Raw genomic sequence first — 14,263 nt, forward strand, 5'->3', positions numbered from 1 at the left:
GTCCACAGCTCAGTCCGTATTTGAAGAATTCCTCATTGGAAGGCTGATATCTACAGTCAAGGTTCAGATTAGATAAACTTTAGACGTGAGCCACAGAAAATTTTCTTTTAAAATGGTTTTTGCCATTCTTATTGCAAAATTTATTTATATAAAAGGCTAATGGTCCTAAGGATTCGACCGTCCGACCAGTCGCTATGATGAGCACTGACCACCAGGGGCAGACGTTCAATATTGGAGCTGCCATGACCTGAACTGACCATTTACAGAGAAAGGGCACTGCGCTCCTGGAGTCCAAAAGCAACATTCAGCTTTTCCCAAGTGGGACACAGGCCCCACCACCACCCCATGGCGCAAAGCCCACAGCTCAGCATGGAAATGGTGGCTGTGGGCACCGGGTAATGATGTCACATAGCAATGCCAGGCTTCCTCTCCCTAGCGACTAGCCTCCTTGGATTATCTTCATCCCACTTGCTTTATAGCCAGGTGCAAACATTTTACACTTTAACCAAATGTCTTTGAAGTGTTTTCATGTGCCTCATCTCATGTGATCCTCACAGAAGTCCTGGAATAGGCAGAGAGGAGACTCAGTAGAATCCTGTTTTCTTTTCATTAGCCAGTAAATGGAGATTTAGAATGTTTAAAAATTGGCCCAACTGAAAAGAAGTAATAAACGGTAGAACTTGAACATGACTTCAGGATTTCTCACTGCACAGAATATAGTCAAACAGCGCTATAGTTAAATATTTCACCCTTTGTTCTCCCTGCATGATCTACAATAATAATCTGCTTCATATTGGTATTTACTGCTGTTTTGCTGACAATATCCTGAAAGAAAAATTGGGGTGCTTCACTGGCCTGGAAAAAGTTTAGCTAAGTCAGAAAGGAGGTCTAAGTAAGCAAGTTTATACATTATATATATATCTCACTGGTGCCAGTCACATGTGTTTCCACCTGTCATTGTTGATCGTGAATTTGGTTGACACTTCTATTATAAAGGGCGAACAGCCATATTAAAATATTTCTGCCAATTAATTTCCTTTCAATGTGCATAAATTCGTGCACTGGGCCTCTAGTGATTAAATAATACTATCAAGACTCATAAGAGGAGCATATTTATACAGAAAAGATTTTTAAAGGATTAAGATCTCCTAAGTCACAGCTCTATGGTTCTAACCTCAAATGGCTCTACAAAGGCCGACAGGAAAAGTAGAAGGAGCATTGGCCGTGGGTTCTCATCTGATCTCTGCTACTAATTAGCTTTGTGGTCTTAGGGATTTCACTTAAACTTTCTGGGACTCCTAGATACATTTATAGAATGGGGGTAAAATTACATTTATAGAATGGGTAAAATTAGACCACTTAATTAAGGTTTCCACAAACTCTTAAAAAAATAACTCTAGGTTCAGATTTCTACAATCTTCCTAAATATCTCAGCAATAACAAACTTGTCCTTGGATTAACCTTTCTCGTAGCAACACTTCACAAAATTGTAAGCACATTTTTATAATCCTCATTTCAAAACTATACAATCTCTATAAAATTTATCCTATAACAGTTTGGTAGATACTATTAAACATTTCTTAGTAACTGTCCAGTAACCCAAAATAGTAAATTTAGCATTATCTTTTTAAAACATCAATTGCATATTCTTCGTGTTGGTATGAAAAGGTTGTTTGAAAAGGCTCAGAAAATACAGATGTGTTGAGCATTATATGTCACATTTATTAAAATTCAATACGTAACTTCCCAGGTATGAAAAACATCAGGTGAAGTCAATTAATTTTCTTTGGGTAAAAATCAACTGTTGAAAATATCAAATTAAACTGTGGCTGTATCTTCTTCCTTAAAAGTTAAAACATAATAGATGTTATTTAACTCACACCAATGGTTTGTGAAGTTGAAATACTTCCATGTAGGGTCTGCTCAATCCTGACATTAGCTTCGTGCAAGGACTGAGAGCCACATGTCACCTATTCTCTCCAGTGAGGAAGGGAGCTGTGTGTGAATCATTCCTGCCACTAAGCCTGTTGGACAGCCAGCCTGCTAGGCAGCAAGGATGCCAGCCTCTGCTCACAGGTGGGAGAAGTGCTGCCATCTCTCTCAGAACAGTTCCAAACTCAGCCTGAAAAGAACAAGCCCTACCAGCCAAGACCCAGTCAGGCCAGTGCTGGGCTCTAAGTAAGGCTGACAATTGTCTTTCCCTTATTTCTTCTGAAACCAAACCAACCACCCTCCGAACCAAAATTTAATAGTCATCCTTTCACTTAAGTCACTGCTAAATGAACACCAAGTTATATGAGCTCATGAGGTGACTTCCCTCCTAGACACACATTGTAAGAGTCTGGAATAAGCTCTGTCCCTGCCCAGTCCCTTCACTCCACCTGTAGGAACCACCCCCCTTCCATAGCCCCTCCCTCCCAAACACATCTACACCCTGTTTGACCAGGTAGTTAACTTTCTGGGGACTACAGATACGTCTTGTCTCCTGGCTTGAGACACAAGCTCTGGAGAAGCAGGACCCCTCACTGCCTGGCTTAATAGACATGGGGCCCTGCTGGGGTCTGGCTGGAACTCTGTCCCCAGCTGCCTCCTGTCAGCGCAGCAGCCACCACTCATCCAGGTCCAGGGAGCACATGCAACCTGTACTGGGATGACAGGGGCCCAGCTACGCACAGGGAAGGAGCCCTCACTGGGACTCTTGGTCCCAGGTGGGGACTTGATGGAGCCTCTCCACTCTCCTGCTGGGCCTCAGAGCCACACACCTGGCCCAGCACCAATTCTCCCCGGCAACTGCCCTGGGCTTTGCCTGCCAACACCCACCCACCTACCCAGCTGCCACTGCTGTTCCCAGCCTTGCCACCTGAGAGGAATCTGGGCTTCTCAACCATCTGAATGTGAAATAACCCAGCCTAAAACCCCTGATTGGAAGTTGCAGAGACCACAGGGGCCTGTCCTAGCTCAAAGCTTCTGCCAGCTTTTTGGCTTTAGTCCCAGGGATGTCATTATCCCCTGTGGATGACTGTGCAGCTCAGCCCAGGTTCCCCACCGGCCACACTTACAGCAACAGCACCTCCCATACTGTTCTCTGGACCATTGCCTGTTCTACCCTCTGAGAACCCTGGCTGCTGGTCACCATGGGCCCCTTGGGCTGTGCTGGTGTTCACATGTGTGGACTGACTGGTGAATAAACACATATATTGATTTTAGAGTGAGAGGAAAATAGAGATAGAGAGACAGACACACACAGTTCTTTTGTTCTGTTACTTTCATACCTTCAGTGGTTGATTCTTGTAATTGCCTCGACCGGTGATGGAACTTGCAACCTTGGCGTATTGAGATGATTCTCCGACCCACTGAGCTATTTGGCCATGGAAAGACATACGCAGTAATTTAGGTAAAATACCCAATCATGTATGAATAGATAGATACAAAAACCATCATGTTGACAGAGAGTGGTGGAAGGCAAGATAGGATTCATGGGGTTTCATAAGTGTCGTTTATATGGATAAATTTCAGGTAAGCTATTTCTAAGGCAGGCTGTATTTTTGCATCAGTTCTATGTGCCAAGAATGAAGCACTGATAAGGGCAGGAGGATCTTGGTTTCAGCCATGCAGGAATGCATGGAAACACCAAAGGCATATGCTTAAAAATATATATACTTTAAATCAAATATTCTTACATTAAACTTTAAGAAAGTTTTAAAAATTGACAGTTCCCAATAATTCTATTTTATTATCAAAGTTCTGGAGCATATCTGTTGCTACTGTATCAGCATGTTGCAAATAAAATATAATGATGTGCTATTGACATATCTTAACATGTCTATATTCAATTTAGCAGTTTGCAACGGACAATGATGAGAGTATTTACACCAGGAAAATTAACAAATATTATAAACCCAGACTTCACTTAATGTATTATTCAATGCTTAAATTTAAAAAAACAGGGTACTGGAGAATGTGAACAATGAAGATTAAATGTATAAGTATATGCTACAAGTTTCCTTAAATTGAACATAGGATAAAAATGAATAAAAACAAGTTTCCTTCCAGTATTCAAAATCTATGGTCCCATATGGCAAAGAAGTCATTGAGTCATTGAGGAATGAGTGAAATTCAAACATATTCTTAGATGCTACACAGTCCTCTTTCAAGTTAAAATAATGAATTTATTTAAACAATTTGAAAGAGATTACAAGCTGATTTTTTAAACAAAGAAGATAAAGACAGTGTAAATAATGTGTGAAAAACTGTTCACCATAAAAAATTCTTAGGTAAATAGAATTAAAACAAAACTGAGTTAACACTAGACTCAATTCTGGGTGCCCTTTAAAAAGATTAACCAGTGCATGTGCTGGCAGAGTTGCATAAAACTGTTTTTATTTTATACTGTGGCTTTGTGGAAGGCAAAAACAATGACCATTTTGGGTCACATTTCTGCATATCTTTTTTTTTCAATTAATATTTTATTGATTTTTTATAGAGAAGAAGGGAGAGGGATAGAGAGTTAGAAACATCGATGAGAGAAATCAATCAGCTGCCTCCTGCACGCCCCCTACTGGGGATGTGCCTGCAACCAATGAATAAAAACCAATGAAACCAGGTTCGATCCCTTGACCGGAATCGAACCTGGGACCCTTCAGTCCCCAGGCCAACGCTCTATCCACTGAGCCAAACCGGTTCGGCCATTTCTGCATATCTTAATGTGTTTAACATTCACCCCCCAAGAACAGTTTGATAAATAAAACATATACATAAATAGAGATAACTGAACACAAATATTACCAGAAGACTTACTTACAATACTCCAAACCTGGAAATAACCATAATCATAGACAGACCAATAGGCAAAGTCAAATTTCCCTCTGGCAATGATTTTTCTGAAGGGACTGCCCATCAGCCCTTCTGAAGGCAGTCTGGGGCTGGAGGCAAACTGTGAGGCCTCCTGAGGAGAAGGTCAAGTCCTGCCACAGTGCCCACATTGTCAGCCAGGACCCCCCTTTCTAATTTCAGTTGTCCAAAGCAGCCACAGTGACCTCCCTTCATTTCCCAAATGGGGGAGGGGGGCATGCTCCCAACAGGCCTTCCAACTGGACTCTGCCACCCCTTCCCGGATTGTCTCAGGGAGGACCCCACTCACCACCACTGGCTTCACCTTGTGCCTGAGCTCCTGTCGCCTGTCACAGCTGTCCTGTTCATTGTCTGTGGGCTGTCCTCCACTAGGACTCCAGCTCCTAAGGGAAGGGGACTCTGTATCTCCAGAGTCTGGGACAGTTGGGTCAACAGTGTCCATGCCTCCGGTCCTTACAGGTCTCAGATGTACCCACCCTTGACTGCTGCCTCTACATCTAGTCTGATTCCAATTCTTATTCCTAGAACCTTCCCTCAGCCCACCTTCTCAAGGACCCTGCCCCCTCTCCAGCCCTGTCCCAGACCCCAACTTCTCTGCTCCTTCACCCACACACCCCAGCAGCACACTATGCCCAGAGTCCAGGGTCCATCAACTCACTTTATGAGCGTCCCTTCAGTGGGAACATCCCAGGCACAGCCAGGAAAGAGTGTAGAGGGGTGGGCTATGCAGGCAGTAGAGCAGTCTCAGTGCAGCACGGTGGATGCTTACCCATGAAGGAAAGATCAGGGACACTCTCTCTCTAGATTGATAAATATCTGGAACCTCCTTTGGTGGCTAAACTTCAAGACACTGGTAACCCAGGACAGGACCACCTGCCTCAGCAGCCTGCAACCCCTCCTGCTGGGCAGATAGGGAATCAGCCTCTGCAGAGACAGCTCCTCTCCATCCCTGGGCAGGGCAATGGCTGGAGCACTTCATTACAGTGGACTAGGTTGGCCCTGCCTGGGTCACATGTTTACTTGGAGCACATGCTGATCCCAGGTCTTGACCCCCCAGGAACTCCTGCAACAGAGCTTGCTCCACTTCCCACTAACCATGTCCCCAAAGAACAGAGCATCCATCATCCTGGACTAAGACTAGGGAGGGCCTCAGAGCCACACACATGGCCCAGCACCAATTCTCCCAGGCAGCTTCCCTGGGACCTTTCCTGCTCACAGCCTTGATATCTTAGAGGAATCTGGACACTTCAACCCCCTGAATCTGAAATAGGTCAGTCTCAAGATCCAGGTGGAAGGTGAAGAGACCACAATGGCATGTTCACCCTTTGAAAAAAACACACACAAAAAACTAGGGTTCTCCCTCACACCTTCTCCACAAATACATAAAAGCTAAATATCCCAAGTGTTAATGAGAGATGACACTGGTGACCTGCCAGCCCTGGTCCAGAGCAATTCCACTTGTAATAGTATTCAGGGAAGGTAATAGTACAAACAACAATTGAAGGAGGGTCTTATAAGAACAGTCCATGGTTCATGTAAGTAAAGACCATAACCTGGCACAGGCAGTCACCCAGGACCTTTATCTAGAGCAGCCGTGGACAAACTATGGCCCGCGGGCTGGACCCGGCCCGTTTGAAATGAATAAAACTAAAAAAAAAAAAAAGACCGTACCCTTTTATGTAATGATGTTTACTTTGAATTTATATTAGTTCACACAAACACTCCATCCATGCTTTTGTTCCGGCCCTCTGGTCCAGTTTAAGAACCCATTGTGGCCCTCGAGTCAAAAAGTTTGCCCACCCCTGATCTAGAGGAAGGGTGCAGAGGTGGAAGCCATGGATCTAGATATAGTCAGCCTCCCAGGGAGAGAAACAGCAAGTGGGAACCATTAAGCTGTCTGCAAGGCTCTTGGCTCCCAGACACATCTGCACTTTCTGAGGAAAATAGTGTTAAAGAAGTTTGTGGATTCTATTCCTTGGGGCTCTCCACCCAGCTCAGCACTGGCATCCATAGCACATTTGACATGACAGTGAGGACAATTTGCAGAACCCATGGTGTGGCTGTAGGAGAAAGAAAACAACAGCTGTGTCCCAAAATATTACTCTGGCCTTGGTTGGTCAGAGATCCTTGTATGGAGACCAATGGGGTTGGCTGGGAACCTGGAGTTTTTATCAGTCTGATTCCCCAAAAAGCAGGGTGTACCAGTCCCTCTTCCAATAGTCACTGAGGGCACTTTGGGACTATTCAGACCCATAAGCTTGGCCTCTGACTTTGTTTCCTCTGTTAAGCTCAAAATGCAGGGTGTGGCAGGAGTATCTCCTGTCCTGAGCCTACTGGGAGGGGCTGGCTCTTCTGGGGAGAAATGGCAGTTTAGGTTTGGAAGGTAATAATGTCACACTTCTAGCAACATTTTCCAAGGAATCAGAAAAAACAAACAGAAAGGATATATGCTCCCCTATGTTCATAGCACAATTTACAATAGCTACGATTTGGAAACAGCCTAAATGCCCATGAGCAGAAGAGTGGATTAAAACACTATGGTACATCTACACAATGGAACACTATGCTGCTGTAAAAAAGAAGGAAGTCTTACCATTTGCAACAGCATGAATGGACCTAGAGAGCATTATGCTAAGGGAAATAAGGCCGTCAGAGAAAGATAAATATCACATGATCTCCCTCATTTGTGAAATATAATGAACAACATAAATTGATGAACAAAGCCTTGACTGGTTTGGCTCAGTGAATAGAGCGTCAGCCTGCGGACTCAAGGGTCCCAGGTTCGAGTCCGGTTGGGGGCATGTACCTTGGTTGCAGGCACATACCCAGTAGGGAGTGTGCAGGAGGCAGATGATCGATGTTTCTCTCTCATTGATGTTTCTGACTCTCTATCCCTCCGCCTTCCTCTCTGTAAGAAATCAATAAAATATATTTAAAAAATAAATAAGTAAATAAATAAAAAATAAATTGATGAACAAAAATAGAGCCAGCATCACAGGAGCATTGAACAGACCATCCAAACTAAGAGGGAAGGCAGGGGAGGGGAAGGGGTAAAAGGTCAACCGAAGGACTTGCATGCTTGCATATGAGCATGATCAGTGGACATAGACAGCAAGGAGGTGAGGGCATGTGCTGAGGGGTAGAGGTCAATGGCGGGGACAGGAGACTTACGTAATAATTTAAAAAATAAATAATTTAAATAATAAAAAAAAGAATGTCCCAATGCAGGCCTCTTGGCCACGTCTCCCTGCTCTGCTTTCCACCTCAGCCTCTCCTCAGGCACCTCAAGTCTGTGCCTCTCTCCCTGCTCCAAAGCCTCAAGTGAGTGTTTGCAATAGGAAAGTCCTGTGTTCTGGGTTAAGAGCATAAAAGCAAAGACAAAACCAAACCAAAACAATGAAACTGCTCTTTTGTCTCTCCCCAGCACCGCGCTGCTTGGGCAGCTCTTCATGGGGCAGCCTTTGGTCCAATTTCCCTGGCAGCCAGCTGCCCTGTGGCTTTCCTTTACACAGTTGGATGTTACCCACGTCGTGAAGGGACACAGCTTTGGAGCAAAATAGCCTTCTCCTCCCCCTCTTGGCCCACTGGCTGTCCCTCTCAAGCCCACTTCCCAGTTCTTGCCATTGTCCAAGTGTCCTCTGCCCTTCCTTGTTGTAAACTGTCTGCTCAGCTGCATCTAATGTGTTAATACCAGGCGGATGTTCTGCAATTTAGTTGTATTTCCAGTCTGGCTCAGGACAACATCCACAATACATCTGCCTATTCAGCCACCATTTATTTTATTTTTACCACTTTCTGATCCTTGCTGTTAAAACCAGCCAGTGACCCCCCTACAGCTCACAAATGCACAGGGCAGGCTCCCACCTGGAGCCTGCCACCCCTTCCCAGACTTCGACCCCACTGACCAATGCTGGTTTGACCTCCCCCCACAGCTGTTGTCACCTGTCACAGGTATCCTGGTCCATTGTGTACTGTTCTCCACTAGATGCCAGTTCCCAAGGACAGGGGACTCTGTATTTGGGGCGTCTGAAACAGCTGGGCTCAACAGTATCCACAGCCTCAGTCTATATGTGTCCCTTATGCCCACCCATGGCTGCTGAGCCTCCATCCAGCCTGATTCAAGTTCTCACACTACAGCCTTCCCTCAGCTCCCCACTCAAGGAACCTGACCCATGAGCTGACAGAAACATGTTCATAAGCAGCCAACCTCTCTGCCCCTCAAACACACCCCAACAGCACAATATTCCCCAGAATCCAGGAACTATCACCTCATTTCAGGTCGTGTATGCACAGGAAAACATAGGGGGTGGGGGGAGAGGAGACACACCAACCAAAACTCATCTTCTGAACGTGGAATTATTTGGAGACTAAGCCTCTCCTTCTGGAAACACCTGTACTGCAGAATGTTCTCACCATTGAATATACACACCACCATATCCTGGAGAACCCATGCTGCTGGGTGAGGGGGTGGGAGAGAGGCATGCTTTAGTTTTAATAAAATTAAAGTGCCAAATAATCCCTAAAATGACAAAAAGAGACTGAAACATCAGTGGCCTACAGGGATGTGAGTGGGTTGGCTGGAGGCAGGATTTTCTAAAGGTGAACTGATTTGGGGGCCCAAAGCATCTGGGCTTCTCCCAGATACAGAAGGAGGTTCAGCCCTAACCGGTTTGGCTCAGTGGATAGAGCGTCAGCCTGTAGACTGAAGGGTCCCAGGTTCAATTCCGGTCAAGGACATGTAACTTGATTGCGATCACATCCCCAGTGGGGAGTGTGCAGGAGGCAGCTGATCGATGTTTCTCTCATTGATGTTTCTGACTCTCTATCCCTCTCCCTTCCTCTGTAAAAAATCAATAAAAATATTTTCTTTTTTAAAAAGAAGTAGGTTCATTTGCAGCAGGCAGGTGCCTGGGGGGTGGGGAAGAGCAGGCTGGAGAGACCTGGCCAGCACATCTCAGGCAGACACAGAACCCAAATCCCTCCCAGGGCCTTGCCTGGGCCTCCTCTCTGCCAAACACTGGGAAGGGCACAGTGAGCCCAGCTACAGTGGGAACATCCCAGGCAAAGGCAGGAAAGAGTGAGAAAAGGTGGGCTGTGCAGGCAGAGGCCCCATCTCAGAGCACCAGGGTGAATGTTTGGATTTTTTTGGTAATCCTCATCTGAGGATATTTTGAGAGAGAGTGCAAGTGAAAGGGGAGAGGAAGAGAGAGATTGAGAGTGATATCAATGTGAGAAAGAAGAAAAATTAGATGCCTCCTACATCCCCATATGGGCTGGGATCAAACCTGCAAATTAGAACCACAAAGTCATGCAGCCTTTCTTTCAAGGCTGTGGGCAGCAATGCACTATAAGCCAATATTGGACAAAGAGTGATTTTCTGGCATTATGCTGTCCCTCCTAAAGCACAGAAATGTTGGGATTCACACAGTATCTGTTAACTCTACGATGTTAGATCATAATTGTTCTTGACAATCATCCCTAGAATTGAATATAACCAGGACAATTAAAGGTACAAAAGAAAAAACACCTTTACTAAAAGATCACAAAACAGACAGAGCACAGCAAGCAGTTTGCAGGTTGGTGAATTAGAACCTGAAACAATTCATCACAGCATAATGTGAGAACCACATGTCCCTGAAAGAGGCAGCACTTCTTAGCTGAGGATGGGTGCCCTGGATGAACCCTGGGTCAGGTGCATTACCTCCACAGAGATAAAGGAATGAAGATCCTGTCAGGAGCTGGAATAATCATAATGTTCTCAAGCACAAGAGAGAACACAGAATACATTTCCCCTGAGCACACAGGGGTTGGGACTGATACACAGTCTTCAGGTGAGCCAGGTGGTAGAGGGGAAATCTCTTCAGCCACAAATTAATCGGGTGTTAGATCTGGGCATGTTACCAAGTGCAATGCACCTCCTTCAAGCCTCAGTTGTATTGGAAACTTGTGAGGAATCTAGCAGAGTGTATGTGCCATTAAAAGGGTTTCAATTCAGCCCTAACCAGTTTGGCTCAGTGGATAGAGCGTCAGCCTGCATACTCAAGGGTCCCAGGTTCGATTCCGGTCAAGGGCATGTACCTTGGTTGCAGGCACATCCCCAGCAGGTGTGCAGGAGGCAGCTGATCGATGTTTCTAACTCTCTAGCCCTCTCCCTTCCTCTCTGTAAAAAATCAATAAAATATATTTAAATAAAAAAAAGGGGGGGGTTTCAATTAAGGAAAATAGGTCCCAAAGAGTCGCCTTCAGTGTTATTATTCTAAGTGAATAAAATAAAACATTTCCTGCACATTTAACACTTCTCTCCACTGTGAACTCTCAGATGTTTAATAAGACTAGATTTTTGGCAAAAAGACTTCCCACACTCAGTACACTCATATGGCTTCTCTCCAGTGTGAACTCTGTGGTGTTTAAGGAGTGTACTTCTTACACTGAAGGACTTCCCACATTCAGTACATTTATATGGCTTCTCTCCGGTGTGAACTTTCAGATGCATAATAAGATTAGATTTCCGGTTAAAAGACTTCCCACATTCAGTACACTCATATGGCTTCTCTCCAGTGTGAACTTTCAGATGCATAATGAGGTTAGATTTTCGGCTAAAAGACTTCCCACATTCAGTACACTCATATGGCTTCTCTCCACTATGAACTTTCAGATGTTCAATAAGATTTGATTTTTGGCTAAAAGACTTCCCACATTCACTACACTCATATGGCTTCTCTCCAGTGTGAACTCTGTGGTGTCTTGTGAGGTGAGCTCTCAGACGAAAGGAAACCCCACATTCATGACACTCATACAGCTGTTCTCCAGTGTGAACTCTCTTATGTTGAATGAGGTTACAGATTCGTCTAAACACTTCCCTACATTTGTCACACTCAAAAATTACTTCTCCAGAAAATGCACCCTGACATTTTACATCTTTCAGATTGTGGCTGGCAGTGTTTTCACAGTCACCCCACTGGTGATGACTTTTTCCATCAAGAAATTCCTGTGAAATCTCACTGCCGCAGTGTAGCTCCTCAGTCTTGAGAGTAGCCTGGTGCTGGGGAAGCTCTGAGTTGTATTGCAAGTCTTCCCCAACCTCCCCGCTGGCTGAAGTCACCAAAGATAAGGAGAAGCTGCACCTGTTCACAAAGGAGGCCCCGTCCATAGCTTGTTTCCAGGGCCCCTGTCCATATTCATTCCTCTGTTGCTGGTGAGGGTTTGCGCTGAAACAGAAGTCTCCAACACATACATCAGTACAGAAGGCTTTCTGCTCAAAGTCTGCTGCATGTGACCCAGTCAGGTGCAAAATATGTTGTAACACAGAGAAACACTGCTTACACAGAAAGGTCTTCTGGGTGGCTGCAGCTGTCTTAGAAGCCCTGACCTGTGACTCTCCTTGTATGTATACACTCTGATCAGAACTGGCCTCCTCATCTTCCATTTTATGCCAACAACCTGAAAAGTGAGAAATGGTGAGGAAATGAATGTTGATTGTGTGACGGGGGAAGTTCCATTGCAAAAGTGTGTTATGCATCACATATTGGTTCCATGCAATTGTCTGAAAATAAGAGATGTGCAGGAAGGATTAATGAGAGGCTCTTGTAACTTTCTGGGCTAATGATGATCACAAAATAGGGAGGCCTCAGGAGAAATACAACACAAACATGGCAAGCACCACATGGATTAGAATATGGATCTCCAGGTAATCCTTCAACTAACAGCATTCAGCATGGCTTGTCTGCTGGGGACTAGGGCGAGCTGTGCAAGAGGTTGGTTCCCTCTTACACCAAGTAAAATTTAATAAAGGAGTAGCTGGTGTTGAGGACTACTTAGCACGTATGTGCACCTCATAACACATATGTAAGACAATGTTACAGAATACTGCAGAGGCAGAAATGCAGAGGAACAGGTGATACAGAAGTGAGCAGTCAGCACTGGGCCAGACCAACACCATTTGCTATAGTATTCAGGGAAGAAAATATTACTAACAACTGAATGAGGGCCTTAAAGAAAAGCCCATGGTTCATGTATGTAAAGACCATAACATGGCACAAGCTGCCACGAAGAGCCCTTACCTAGATAAAGAGTGCAGAAGTTGAAGCCATGCATGCGAACACTGTCAGCCTCCCATGAAGAGAAAGTGCAAGCTGGGACCCATTAAACTCAATGCAAGATTCCTGACTTTCTGTTTCATATACTTTTTGAGGTAACAGGTGATAGGGATGTTCCTGGAGTCCTTTGCTCAGGGCTCCCCATCCAGTTCATCCCTGGCAGCCACAGCACATTTGACAGGACAGTGGGGAAAGCAGCAGAGGACTGTTCTGGCTGTGGGAGAGAGAAAGCTATGGCTGAGGAATAAAGGAAGTGAGGTCATCACCTCAGGATACTGGGAGAATGTGAAGGTCTTACCTATAGATGATACAACTGCAAAAACTTCCAGCATCACATCGCAGTACAGAAGTCTCTGAGCCTCATCAAGGATCCCCAATTCTTCCTGAGAGAAGGCAATGGCCACGTCCTCAAAGTTCATAACCTGTCATAATGGAGACAGTACATCCCATGATCAGATTCACTCCTAAGTTTATAAGTCTGTCATACTCCCCACCCTCCACACCCATCTTTTCTTTCCACTCTTCATATTATGTTAAATACCAGGCTTTCATCCTATGAAAGCCACTGTCTTATATTTCTGCTGATAGTTTCTTCCCACAACAATTAAGACAGTTGAGCAGACAGAAGATACCTGAGCCCTGGAACTCCCATGTATACCACACTGCCTCTTATCAATAGAGTAGGTGTCAAAAACATAGGTTAGAGAGGGATGTTGACGATAAAAATAGTGTGAGTGATTTCATACTGGTCTCTTCAAGAAATTGACTTGTCCTTCTGATTGTTCCTCTAAGACATCAAAAACATGGCATCACATTGCATCAGCTTGATCCCAATCCCAAGGTATGAGGCCATTGCTTTGCACTACCTGCTGCACATAATTCTTTGAACAACACTTCTCTCACACAGCTTCTTTCCCAGAGGCACAACATCAAAGGTAATGCAAATTTTCCATGGTGTGGATAATTTTTTTCCTAATCACCTTCTTTTCCAAAAAGATAGTTCACCACCTCCAAAATCTACTTCTCTCTTACCCTTCTTCCTTACCAATGCAAGTGGAAATTTACAAGCCTGGGTAACACTGACGAATACTACCTCATTCCCATCAACCAATGTGTCACTCCCAACAACGAAAGGCAGGTGGTTAGTTAAATGGCACCTAAGATGTAAACCTAGAATGTAGCACCCAAACACCTCTTTCTACAGGCAATTATCCTAAAATTCACCTTATTGTTACATCCAAGGACCACCATAAATAGACTCTTCCTTCATTCACATCATTATGTCAAAGTCATGATGCTGTGGCCATGAATTCCCA

The 14,263-nt window shown here is 44.6% G+C and overlaps 1 protein-coding gene across 4 annotated transcripts in view; it reads right to left on the reverse strand.

Annotated features, from left to right (window-relative positions):
• Positions 1-1,699: 1,699 nt before the first annotated feature.
• LOC102437863 (zinc finger protein 551-like) overlaps positions 1,700-14,263 on the reverse strand; it is a 14,634-nt gene continuing 2,070 nt past the window's right edge. The window contains exons 2-5 of one of the 4 annotated variants that reach the window (XM_014448619.2): positions 13,246-13,369; positions 12,175-12,291; positions 3,273-3,358; positions 1,700-1,842 (exon numbers count right to left, since the gene is read on the reverse strand). In XM_014448619.2, the coding sequence (XP_014304105.1) occupies positions 1,819-1,842; positions 3,273-3,358; positions 12,175-12,291; positions 13,246-13,369 (351 nt within the window). In that variant the 3' untranslated portion in view covers positions 1,700-1,818. Of the gene's footprint in view, positions 1,843-3,072; positions 3,178-3,272; positions 3,359-10,353; positions 12,395-13,245; positions 13,370-14,263 lie in introns of those variants that run through there. The other 3 variants (XM_023747448.1, XM_006106670.3, XM_023747447.1) reach the window with 3 other exon arrangements.

The sequence above is a fragment of the Myotis lucifugus genome, unplaced genomic scaffold (genome assembly GCF_000147115.1).
Source record: "Myotis lucifugus unplaced genomic scaffold, Myoluc2.0 scaffold_880, whole genome shotgun sequence".
Lineage (NCBI taxonomy): Eukaryota > Metazoa > Chordata > Mammalia > Chiroptera > Vespertilionidae > Myotis > Myotis lucifugus.